This window comes from Rattus rattus, chromosome 6, assembly GCF_011064425.1.
Source record: "Rattus rattus isolate New Zealand chromosome 6, Rrattus_CSIRO_v1, whole genome shotgun sequence".
NCBI lineage: Eukaryota > Metazoa > Chordata > Mammalia > Rodentia > Muridae > Rattus > Rattus rattus.
In genome coordinates this window covers 26,989,157-27,002,736 of record NC_046159.1, presented here as the reverse complement: position 1 = coordinate 27,002,736, position 13,580 = coordinate 26,989,157, and the positions used below count along the sequence as shown (strand labels likewise).

At 40.3% G+C, this 13,580-nt stretch overlaps 1 protein-coding gene across 8 annotated transcripts in view; it reads right to left on the bottom strand.

Annotated features, from left to right (window-relative positions):
• Erc1 (ELKS/RAB6-interacting/CAST family member 1) overlaps positions 1-13,580 on the bottom strand; it is a 286,731-nt gene that overhangs the window by 171,627 nt on the left and 101,524 nt on the right. For all 8 annotated transcript variants that reach the window (XM_032905794.1, XM_032905787.1, XM_032905789.1 and 5 more), the window contains 4 exons: positions 13,085-13,222; positions 11,053-11,193; positions 9,957-10,097; positions 5,892-6,085 (listed from right to left, as the gene is read on the bottom strand). In XM_032905794.1, coding sequence (XP_032761685.1) covers positions 5,892-6,085; positions 9,957-10,097; positions 11,053-11,193; positions 13,085-13,222 — 614 coding nt within the window. The remainder of the gene's footprint in view (positions 1-5,891; positions 6,086-9,956; positions 10,098-11,052; positions 11,194-13,084; positions 13,223-13,580) is intronic.

The window sequence follows — 13,580 nt, the reverse complement described above, 5'->3', positions numbered from 1 at the left end:
TGGACTTTTACTATTGTTGCTTATGATACAAAAGGTCAGAATCATTTAGGATCAGTAATGTAACATTAACATCTAAAGATGCCAGCCTTTCAAAAAGACATGATAAAAATTAGAGCACATTCCTTCTTAACTTTGAATCAATAAAATCATTTTTTTACCTATTATATTCATCATGAATCATTATTTCACCGGAGCATCAAAATATAACTCAGGAAAGGTAACTCAGTAGTTAAAAGTATTTGTTGCCCTTGCAGAAATCCTGGGTTCGGTTTCCAGTACCAAGTCAGGTGGCTCACAACCTCCTATAACTGACTCCACTTCCAAGGGATCTAAAGCCCTTGAGCTTCCAGGAGCACTCGCATGCACACATAAACACACATACATACATAACTTAATTAATAAGCATATATTTAAATTTTTGCATGTACACCTCTTGAGCACATTTCAGGACTAAACATCTACACATTAAACTATAGTTTAATTAATATTAATTATACTGAAACTTTCATTTTAAGGGGAAAAAAAAAATCAAGACATCCACAAAGCAAAGAACCATTACAAATTCCAAAGTGGGGACTTTGGAAAGATGATCAACAAATGTAAACAGAGATGATAAATGGACTAGTCTGTGAATCCATATCATTTGCTCTCCTATTAAATGAAAGAATGGAACCAAAAGGGACAAAAGCAAGCAACTTCCTCAGAAAGAAGTTGAAGCAATAAATTCAGTCAAACTCCCGCTCTGCTTTATGTCGTTCACTCAGGATTTAGAAATAAACAACATTTCAACCTTTTGCGGAAATGATGTATGTCATCACTCCTTTGAAACTGCATTTTGAGTCAAGCTGAGCCACGTGCTTCTTGTCTGTTTAGAACTATAGCTCCAAGAAGATTGCAGAAGTATGATCTATACATTTTAAAGTACTGGGTAAGGAAATATAGATAGTAAATCTCATCTAGTAGAATTATTGGAAGCCTAACTAGGCATGAAGGTCAGGCAAGAAACTTTTAATACAAACAAAAAACCTGACCAAGGAATTAGGCACCTCATTGTCTGACACCGTTCGTGTAACAGAAATATGGGTTCTGACCTCAAAAGGGTGACGAACCTAAAAGAGGGTTAGAAGCAGGGAGATGGAGACAAGTAGGATAAACAGTTGTGCTGGTTTGAATGAAAATGGCGCTCACAGACTCAGAGGATGTGGGCTTGTTGGAAGTGTGTCACCGGGTGTGGGCTTTGAAGGTTCAGAAGCTTAAGCTAGGCTCTGTGCCTCCTCTCTCTGCCTGATCCCTGCAGACCTAGATGTAGAACTCTCAGCTTCCTCTCCACCTCCGCCTGCACGCCACCAAGCTTCCTGCCATGGTGATAATGGGTTAACCTCTAGACTCAAAGCCAGCCCTAAGAGTTGTTGTTGTCATGGTGTTTCTTCACAGCAACAGAACAGTGACTAAGACAACAGTCGATTCTTTCAAGAAGCTTCACTGTGAAGTACTCAGAGAGTTGGGGCCACAGTAGGCAGGAGATTGCTTCCATGCTAATTAGGGTAGGGTTCTAGCTGAGGAACTGAAGTGGGGCCTCATGGGAATGCTAAATAACAGACAACGTATCTAAGACAATCTGGAGTTCACTTTCTAAAGGGAAGGGCAGAGCCTTCCCACCACTGTCACAACCGAGAGGTAATGATCAGTAAAAATGGGCCCGTGGATTTGGAAAGAAAACAAGGGTCTTGGCTAGTACTTTCTGTATTTTCAGTTTTAAAGAAGGCAGTAAGAAGAATGTAGAGAAAAGAGGTTGGGACAGGCAGATAACTCAGCAAAATGCTTGCTGTGAAAACATGAAAACCTGAGTTCAATTCTCAGAATTCACAATACAAAAAAGGCCAAGGATATTAAGACATTCTTGTAACCCCAGCATTATATCAGCAGTGACAGGCAGATCTCTGGGACTCACTGGCAGCCAGCCAAGCCTAATCAGTGAATTCTAGGCCAAGTAAGTGACCTCATTGCTGAATGACATCCGGGGCTGACCTCTGGTTCCCAATGAGCATATGCAAATACATACTCAAATGTGCACTCTGTGGACACACACACATAAATGCACAATCTAGAGGCTGAAGAACTTAAAAGGATGGGAAGGGAGCTGATAATAAAGCTTGGTGACCCTACTGATTATCATTCCCAAGTTCGCACTACTGAAAATATAGGCACAAACTGAAGAAAGAGACAGATCCAGAGAGAACTGAATTCAGAGCCCTGGCCAAATCTTGACAGCAGGTTCCTTCTCAATCAAGGAGGCTTAATCTGTAGACTTCTCTGGGCCTGCATTCTGCTGATTAGTAGAGCCCTCAAAGATTACAAGCCAAAGGGCAATTTCTTTTTGAGAATTTCCAAAGTGGTTGGCAGAGTGGTAGGTGATGGTCTAGGTGAAAGGTTCCCAGCAAAGCTACACTAGCTACACGACTGTGGAAAAACAGGTACAGAGATTCTGAGATGTGGCCCAGCAGCAGAACAATGTCACTGCTAATAAATTAGTTTAGAAGTCTTTTGAACAGAAATTAAGATCTAAGTTTTCTTAACTAAAACACAAGAATAAATATGGCTGTTCCATAATTGTCATCTTATAGAAAAGAGCCTGGTACACAGTGTTGGCCCTAAGTGTTCATATTCATACTCCCTTGTCCCCATCTACTCTTTTGGTCCTTCCTGATCATCTATCCCTTTGCCAGGCCCACCAGCTAGACCCATGCCTGCCAGCTCACTCTGAAGGCCACCATTCCTGCTGCTGGTGCATGAACTGCTCCAGCATCAGCTGACAAAGGGTGGTAATGCTCACACAGTAAACATATACAGACTCTTAAGTGGAATTTGAATATTACAAAGCAAAATGGTAACCTTCAAGGAGGAAGGACAGCTAATGTTTTATGGGTATAGAGTTTCAAATGTGAATATAAAATTATTTGTTAGATGAGTGGGGCTGATGGTTTTGTACTTAATGCCACAAAAGTAGTTCAACAATAGAGTTTATACTAGGGATATTTTACCACAATAAAAAACTCAAAGCACCTATTAAGTAGCATAAGCTTCAAATGATTGGTCACCATCATATAAAGACTATGCATAAGATAAAGCAGGACACAGCATATTCCTATAATTCTAGCACTCCAGAGGCTAGGCAGTGAAGAGCGGGGGGATAGTATTATCTAGCATGTGTGAGGGCCTGGGCTGGACCTGTAGTAACAAAGCACACACGCCCCCCTCCCGCCCCAAATACATACACGCATGAGACAGACAGACACACACACAAACACAAATATGCAAATTATCTTCTGAAAAAGAACGCACTGATGGTGACCTAGCCCATTAGCACAAAGCTCACACTAACCTATGGTTCATGAACTGCCACTGCAGTTCTTATTGCTATAAACTTGTGGGGGCAGCTGTCTAAAGAGCTACACACAGAACAGAGTGAACGTACGTCATGTGTCCTGCACGCTTAGCAGCAAGAAAGACAAGGGTATGTTATTTTTTTCCTTAGTCTTGTGCAATTTTCTGACAAAGGGAGAATGTATAAAGATTTCCACAATAAACCTAGAATAGACAGACACAATGGGAATTTTTAATGTGATTAGGTTTACACCATGTTGATGCACCATCCTGGATAATATGGACTTGTAAACATGGGGAAAGTTGGAGTCCTAGCCTTAAGTGCTCTAGCAAGAAAATGAGAGCTACATTTATAATTGTTACACGGCAGAGGCCTAAGCTGACTGGAGAGATGGGAACTACAACATGGGAAGGCGGTGACTGACAGTGGAAGGGATTTGAGGTGGCAAGATCCAAGAGTTGCTGAGTGACTTGAAACTCAGGCACTGGGCTTCAGGGACGTGGTCAGACTATGTAGCAACTGCTCTGACTGACTACCCAACCTCTCTTTGCTTTGCATTCCTTTTCAGGGTGCTGTCAAGAGCTCTGGCTCTAGTTCATCAGCGTTCTAGAGTCAGAAGATACGGAGTCTGCACTGATGACAGAGTCATCCCTGTGCTGTACTCTGTAGTGAGTAACAAATCTGGCCACTATCCTGGGCAGACGCTGTGGTAGGACTAATCTCAGTGGACAGCATGGTGATGTATGTGGCCCAGTGGCCATGGCACAGCTATGAAGATGTCAAATGCCAGGGAAATATCATCTACTCTTGTCCTATGGAGTGTTTTAAACAATTGTTTACCATTCCTATTTTAGAAATGTGGTGCTATTTCTACTTCATCTTCATAACCTCCATAATTCCTCATGGAATTCTTCATGGCTCAGATCTGGCATAAGCACCTTGAGGTCAAGGTGAAGCCCAAGCAGGAAACAGAGAACACAGGGAAATGGAACGGGCTCCATGGAGGCAACCAGGAAGCCCAGACCAGCACAGCAGATATCCTTCCTGAACCAGGAAAAGAAGCTGTTATATTTCTATCTCCTCTACTTCATCCTGCAGGTCAGCATGCAGGTGTCATGTTGTCTGCTCATATTTGAACACCTGCCCATGATAAGCCAAGACAACACTCACTGTGTCACCGATGGCTGCCCTGGCCCCTATCACCGCCAGACCTGGGAGACCTCTGAGGAGCTGTCATCTACGCTCAGTGCATTTTCTGTCATAAGCATCCTCCTTGGTACAGACTCCTTTGAATACAGCATCTAGCATCACTTGCTAATGGCCCATTCAGCCATTTTCCAATGTTTGGATTTCTTGACAATTATGAGAAACAATACTTTTCTTTACCCCATAGTTTGAGTTCCTCAGAATTTTCTTTGGAACAGGGCCTTCTCTTCTACCCTTCTTTGGACTTTTACTTGAAAAGAATACAAATTTGCTGTTATCCCTTTTTTTTGCTCTAAGGCCAGGCTGGGATCACCTAACTCTGGAAACAAAACAAAAATCATGCCCAACAGCCAACTACCAGTATTGGTGCACACCAGCTCATTTCCTCCACGATGTCACTATAAGGTGGCTTCAGCACTTTTCCTTGAGGCCTAGGATGGGTAGGTAGTAAAAACCACCTGCAGTCAGCAAGGGAAGCCAATTTTAAACTTAGGACTCTCTGCACTCTAATGTGTGTGCCCCTAGAGCCTTAAGATGTCAGGCATTTGCTGGGCTCAACTGAACTTGAGCTCTGTGTAGCTGAGAAACAGAGATTGCTTTCACTGTGAATTCTACTGAAGAAGACGGCACAGTAAGCGAATATGGACATGTGCTAGGATATGGGAACTTGCCTCTGAGGTCAGACACAAAAGATCCAGGAAGCTAAATCCTAATACATGGTCCATAACCTAAAATTGATCTTCTGGATAAACCACTCAGGTGTAGGCTGAGCAGGTCACTTGTTGGACAAGACATCATCCACTTTCGAGTCATATTCCACAGCAGACCCAGACTGGCTTTCACAGCCTTAGGTGGGCAGAGCTGGAGAGCAGACCCAGGGCTAGGACTTGGGGAGACCGCAGAGTAGAAGGAGTAGGGAAAGAGTAGGGCCAGGAGAATGACCAGGAGAGACACTAGATGTGAGCTGGCAGAAAAGCTATGGAAAAGTCTATTATTTATGGGTCTACATGGAAACTAGCATGCCAAGTGCAGAAGACACACTTTTAGTTATAGTATTCAGTTTCCAGGGGAATGCTGCTTGGTTCTCTTTTTTTTCCAAATGTGACACAAACTAGAATTACCTGGTAAGAGGGAATCTAGACTGAAGAATGACCTCTATCAGATTAGCCTATAGACATGTTTGCAGGGCAAGGAAGAACCTCGTTCAACTGTGCATACTATTGGAAACACTTCCCCAAAAGTTGTAAAACATGCTTGAACTTTCCTGCCAGGGCGAGCACCCATTAGCTCCCTTCCTTACCTTTCCAACTCAGCTATCTTCTTATCTTTGTCATTCTTCTCATTTTCCACCTCTTTCAAGATTTCCAAGAGACGGTCAACTTCTGTTTGGGCCTTGCTGGATTCATCTTTGTACCTGGCAATCTCTCTCTCCAATTGCTGTATTCGGTCACTCATCTCTGGGCTGGCTCTGGCTTCCAGTGTTGCTTCATGTGCCTACACACACACACACAAAAAAAAAAAAAAAAAAAAAAAAAAAAAAAAAAAAAAGAAAGAAAAAAGAAAAAAAAACCAAACAAACCAAAAAAAAAAAAAAAACCAAAGTTTTCAAAGTCTGTACATTGAAAATAAGAAACCCACTCCAAAAGAACTATTTATATATTTCAATATAAACAGTTGTGATGCTTTGTATATGCTTGACCCAGGGAGTGGTACTATCAGGAGGTGTGGCCTTGTTGGAGTAGGTGTGTCACTGTGGGTGTGGGCTTAAGACCCTCACCTTAGCTGTCTGGAAGTCAGTCTTCCACTAGAGGCCTTCAAACTCTCAGCTCTGCCTGTACCATGCCTGCCTAGAAGCTGCCCTGCTCCCACCTGGATGATAATGGACTGAGCCTCTGAACCTGTAAGCCAGCCCCAACTAAACGTTGTTTTCATAAGAGTTGCCTTGATCATGGTGTCTGTTCACGGCAGTAAAATCCTAACTAAGACAATAGTGTTACCAACTATTTAAATAGCTAATCTAAAGTTTCTAATGGCTTCTCTTTGCTTATGAAAATAATAGTAATAAATGAAGAAGAATTACTTTAGTTTATAAATGGATTTCTTTTAAAATGCTATTTTATCTTAGAATATATTTATGAGGCCAAAAATCATCATAACCCAACTGATGCGTTAGAGTGAGACTAATAAAAGCGGCATTGGAGGCTCTAAATTCTGATCTCACTCCTGTTACATCAGTGCTGAGACTTGGTTCCATAGCCCTAACTGCATTTCCTTCTCCTTGTGTAGCTTTACCAATGTATGAATCCTAGCCTACCATGTGCAGACTCTTACAGATCTAACTGACACTGGGAAAGTGAAGATAGGCAAAAATCACACAACTCTTAGGTGGGCATAGAGGGCTCACACTTTTGATCCCAGTACTTGGAGGCAGAGATAATAGGTGAATCTGTGTGATTTCAAAGCCTTATGTACACAGTGAGTTCCAGAACAGCCAAAGCTATAGTAAGTTGTCGTGAAAACAACCTAAACAAACAAAAGGAAATACTAATCTCAAGTATATTTTACTAAAGCAAAAAAACTCGGAATTTTACAAGAAACCTGGGACTGACAATCAGAAGGTAAAAAGCAAGACCCGATCTAAGAACCAAGAAAAGATATTATTCAGGGTTCTGTTATAAAAGGCTAATAATGTTAATATATTTTAGAGTATACTAAAAATTCCTTAATTTAAAATTAATTTCCGAATTATTTATTGTAATTTTCTTGTTATTTTAACAGAATACATGAAAAAAAGAAAGGGAAGAGGGATTGCTTTGGCTGGTGTCTAAAGGTAAGGTTTATCATAGGGAGGGCCAGTAGCTGGGGCTCCAGTCATGGCAATGTGAGCCAAGAAGAAGACTCAGCCTGCCCTGTTACATGCTGGGTGCAGATAGGAAGCAGAGAGCTCAGTTATAAGAACAACCTGGCTAAACCCTAAGGGTTTAGTGACCTACTTCTGCCATCCAGACGTCACTTTAAAAACTTCTGTGTCTGCCAAAATAGTACCACCAGCTAAGGACCAAGCTTCAAACGGCTCAAAGCAACCCGAAATTTTCTTCTCCCAAATGTCTAAAGCCACATATATATAATGAAGGTACTAAATGAGAAGATAAAGACTAAAACATTCATTTTTTTCTTACTGAATAAGAAGAAGAATATATTATAACTCTTTAAATATTTCAACAATTTAAAGAAGTAATAAACTAATTCTTAAGAAAACATTTTAGAAAAATATGACACAAAGTAGCCAAAAATGAGAACAATTTATGTAAATTAAGTCGTAAAAGTATTATTTACATTTCTTGAGAGTGAATGCTTCATCTAGTCCAGTCAAGGTCCCATTCCCAGTGGGGAAACTTTTACTTTCATCAACTCTTACTACCTATCCTTCAATGTAATCAGAAACAACTATGCAAGTTTGTGGGGATCACTGTTCTCCAACTTACTGAAGTTAGTTTGTTTCACATTGTTTTATTAGTTTTGTAGTTAAAGAAGGAGGGACCTTCCTTTGCGGAACCTTCTCTCATGGAAAGGAGAAAGCTACAGTGACTTTTAATATAATGTGTCTAACAGCAAGGATGAAGACAGGGCCTATTTCACAGACTGCTCATCATTATTTATATATCACGAGGAAGAAAATGTGAAACTGAGGATGCAAACAATAGCAGGACTGAATAAAAACATCCCCACTACACACATACACACACACACACACACACACGACCACATCTAACTATAGCTATTGTTTGTGCTATAAATATGAAAGTATAAATACCAATGTCCTGGAGTTCATACACAGTTATTGAAGTGTGAATTCCATGGAGAACTCCTCTGCACCCTGGACCATGTGACATACTAGATAGACCTTGCTATCTAGCAGAGACCAGCAGAGACTATTAATTCTCTGAAGACAACGGGCAGTTCCATACTGTCCATCATTATACCCTCATTGCCCACTCTGCTAACTGACAGAGGACAGAAAGTCAATCACCTAACTAACGAGTCTGTACAATGCACTCAGGATAATTTCTATTTGGTTTAGAACAGACAAGAAGCTGGTAAGATGACTCAGTAGTTAAAAGCCTAAAGGGTAACTTAGTGCTGGTCTTTAGTTAAGTTGGCACAGTGCCTAAAGTTCTAAATACCTCTAATTATACTCATATATATTACTTTCTGTCTTAGTCAGAAAATCCTGTCTTTGGAATGAAAGATAGAAAAATGCAAGGGTCATGGTTGCTCAAGATACTAAGAAAAAGTGACTGAGGGTTTAGTGCTCAGCTCTCAACAAGACACATATACCACTCCCTCTTGGGCTGAGGAAGCATTACAGAAGAGAAGGTACAAAGAATGTAAGGGCTGAGACGTATGGAGAAAAACTAGAAAATGCTATCTTGCAGGCATGATACAGTCAATGCAGTCGTGATCTCATGTAGAAGTGGCTGCCAGCAGTGGGCTCCCAGGAGATGGGCCTGCTGTCAACAGTCAACCACGAATTGTGGGAGGTCCTATGTGGTCATACCCATCCTGCTACACTACGATCTACTGATAGATTCCAGGTGAGTGGCAAACACTGTGATCCGCACTGATGAGCTCAACATGTTCCATTCATTAATACCGAACCACAGTCACAGTGTGTTGGTTTGTTTTTATTACCTTGACACAAGTCAAAATCATCTAGGAAGAAGAAATCTCACCTGAGAGACCGCCTCCACCAGACTGTCTACAGTCTGTGGGGTATTTCATTCCCTAATTCCTGATGTGGTGAGGATCAGCCCACATGGGCAGTGTCACCTGGGCAGATAGATGGTCCTGGGTTGTATAGTGAGCAATGGAGACCAACCATCCTTCCATAGCATCTGCCTCAGTTCCTGCCCTCATTGCTCTTCAAGGTGGACCGTAAGCTTAAGAAATAAACCCTTTCCTCCTCATGCTGCTTGTGGTCAAGGTGTTTATCACAGCAACAGAAAGTAAACTAAGACGCCTGGCTTTACACTCAGTGTGCTACAAAAACAAAACAACAATAGCCAACAACAACTAAACTGAATATGAAAAGGGGACTTGGGACAGGTAAACGAAGAAAATGAGAGAGAAGGTGACAGTTATCAAAGTGTACACTACATATTGTGAAACTGTTAAAATAGCACAAACTTCAAAAAAGATTCTAGTGACAAGCCTAGAAACAATAAAAAATAAAAATAACTGCAAATTTTGTATCGTCACTGTAAATCTTTAACTTAAAAAGAAAGAAAAAGAAAAAAAAGGCACTCAGACCTATCTATAGTGTTATTATGCAAAGAATAATAATAACGGGAACTTTTTCTTCAACCTTTTTCAACTGTGATTCCATTTTTAGGCACTCTTCCTTCTTCTGCTCAAGAGCGATCTCTAGGGTCTTGAGCCGTGAGTCCTTTTTCAGTCCTGAGGAAGCCAGGGAAGAAGCATGCTCTTTGAGATCCAAAAGAGAGGCCTAAAAGAAGCAAGACATATTTAGAATAAGTACTGTGAATTAAATATGGATTTAATTTTTTTAACTTACATTCAGTATTTGGAAGTTTCCATTTCAAGAATATCCACGAACTATAAAACTTTCAGACATCAGTTAAAATCTGGTTGATCCTCAGGACTAACTGAACGATACCATAAAGGGTCCTAAAAATGACTGGGGATGAGGCTCAGGTAGAGTTGGCCTGGCATGCATCAAGTCCTAGGTTCAATCTCCAGTCACACATAAACCAGGCACAGAACACACCCCTAACTGCAGAACTCAGGAGGTAGAGGCAGTAGGATCAGAAGTTGAAGGCTGGCCTGAATTACAAGAGGCCCCCACTCAAAAACAGAACAAGAATTCTAACCCACTGTACTTATTCTCCTAAGACAAAAGGAGACTAAGCTTTAAGCATATAAGTAGCCACACTCAATAACTACCCCAATTTGAACGGTCATGTTCCCCCATTTTTAGCAGGAAATTCATGTAGAAACTTACTTATACAAATTTCCCTGCAGTTATTAGACAGACCTACTGGATTAGTCATTACATAGCATCCAACTTTGTAGCTACTTAAGTGATACTAACAGGATTATTCAAAAATAAGAACAAAAGTCAAGAAGTGAACTAAGTTATAGGCTATTATGTTTCTAACAGTGGCTCTGGTTAGATTTTCTGCTTTTGTGTCACTTTCCTTACTATTAGCAGTGTTTCTCCAAATGTAACTGGGCTTCAGCCACTCTAAGCATAAGCATCCGGATCCCGTAAGAAACCAGCTCTTAGAACAGAGGACAAGGTAGTAAAGGAGTAGGAAATAAGAGCCAATCTTCTGTAGCCCTCACAGCTTCCTGAGCGTCTGGACACCTGCCTCGCTTGTCTGCACTGCGCAGGCAGCAACAGATATGCACAACGAAACAACTAATCTGGAAATCCTAACCTCCTTCTCTGAGAGGTCTCCTTGCAATAGGCTGACTTTTTCTTTCAAGTCTTTAAGATCTTTTTTGTAGGTATCAATCTCCTCTTGCTTCTCTCGCTCATCTCTGTCCCGTTGTTCCTTTAAGCGTTCAATTGTTCGTTCCTAAAAAGAAAGCACATCAAGACATGAGGACACTCCCATTTGTACTTACATCATGTGACATACTCTGCTTTTTCTGACAAACTCAACACTTCTATCATCTATTAAAAAGACAATGGTAAGCAATTCAAGAATTCAGTTTTCAAAGAACTCATTTTTCCTATTGCAACCAGTAATTTCCAACTTTGTTTAAATTTTTAAATAGTAAGAGTTGATTTCTAATCATTTGAAATATCATTAGATAGCACTACACATTCTCTTGAAATACTCCCATTAAAATTCAATTTCCAAGTAACTACAAACTTATGTGTATGTCCCTAAAATAATAAGTAATACTTATTTCTTCACTATAATAATACTGATACATACTACCTACAAAACAATAGGAATTACTCATAACTCATATCAAAAGTAGGGGGAGCTATGATAGACTGATCTTACATAAGAGGGCAGAGAAGTGATAGAAAAATTAAAACTTCTGCTCGGGTGCTCAGGAAGCACGAAGGCTAAAACAATTTAAGTATATTTCCGGGTAATATTTCTTAACATACTCTGAGAACATGCATTCATTTTGGCAAGCAAATCAAAGCATTCTGAGTCCAAAAGACCTAACAAAATTTGCCTTATGCCTCTAAAAAGAATCCAATTAAATATTTCAAAGAAAGCACAGCATCATGAGATAACCTTTTAATCCCAACACTTGGGACTTGGAGGTAAGAGGATCAAGAGTTAAAGACTGCCTTGAGTATAATGGCTATTCTTGGTTGCCAACTTGACTATACTTGGAATTACCTAAATCCCAAATGGCTGGGCACATTTAGCTCTCTTTACTACTTGTTCTCACTCTAACAAGTCCATTTCTTCTTCAGGATTCTGGCATATACTGAAGACCAGCTGAAACATCCAGCATTGTGGACTGACAGCTACTGGACTCTTGGACCTTCTATTAGTAGACCTCATTGTTGAACTGGCTGGACCACAGCCTGTAAGCCATTCTAATAAAACCTCATTATATAGATCAATTGATAGATAGGTAGACAGACAGACAGACGAATGATAGATTTATTCTACCACTTGTTCCTCTACAGAACCTTGACTAATACACTAAGCTACACAGCAAGCCTGAGGCTAGCCTAAGCCACATGAGACCTCATCACAAAACAACACCCCCTCCAAAAAGAACAACAAGAAATAAACAAAAACACCATAAGGAGATTCTCTAAAATACGTTCTCACCACTTTTTCATCCAACCATTCCTTAAAAAGTCAAGTATGCTCATAAAAGTAAAACAAGGTAATATAAGCCACGGGGCTAGAGAGATGGGTCAGTGGTTAAGAGCACTGGCTACTCTACCAGAGGACTCAGGTTCAATTCCCAGCACCCACCTGGCAGCTCACAACTTCCTATAACTCCAGTCTAGGGGATACAAGGCACACATGTGATGCTTAGACATACATATAAGCAAAACATTTAAAAATTATTTTAGGAGTAAGCCAAGATTAGGAAATTAGTAAGGTTGTAATATTCACAAATAAAATCTCTGACTATGTCATGTGGTGGTAACAGAGGACAGCTGGTCTGGGATAACATCCTGATGATCAATGTCGAATATCCTGCACATCTAGTGAATCAAATAATGGATTTTCCTTCCCTTTAGAAAGCCGAAAAATGGAGAACACATGCTGATTCTTTAGGAAATGTGGCTATGGTCTTTTGGTGTACACCCAATCTTGCCTAGAAGTTGGTGCTAACATCTAACAGTAGTAAGAAGACTCTTTCCACTTTATACTATGCACATTGGCAGCAAAAAAGCGTCTGTGAAAGGACTTATAGCAGCTTTAGGATAGGATAAGGCAGAAGGGAAAGTCTGGGAGCGTCCGGCCAGCCACTTACTTTATCTGCAAGGGCCTCCTCCAGCGTCGTCAGAGCTGTGTCGGTGTTGGTGGTGTCTGCCTGCAGAGACTTGACTCGCTCTTTCAGGCTGCTCATCTGCTTCTCCTTATCTCTTAGCTGCTCCTGAAGATTTTCTATCTAAATATACATGTGCATGTAAGAGAAAACATTAAACAGGGCAGAAATAGGCACAATGCAAATTATGTAAGACTTAATTATGATATGGGTGTATATATATGTTCTCTGTAGACATAATTTAAACTTAATTATTTCAAAATTATATGCTAAACCCTTACTGCAGTCAGAACTTTGTACCATCACAGAGAAAAGACAATATCCTATGAACATATATACAGATAGGCAAATCCCTAGGTAAGTTTTGAGGCACAAAGTTCAGTGTAAAGTCAGAATGCTGAGTGATACTTCAATAAATGCATATGAAACAAAATTACTTCTAATTATTATTATTATTATTATTATTATTATTATTATTATT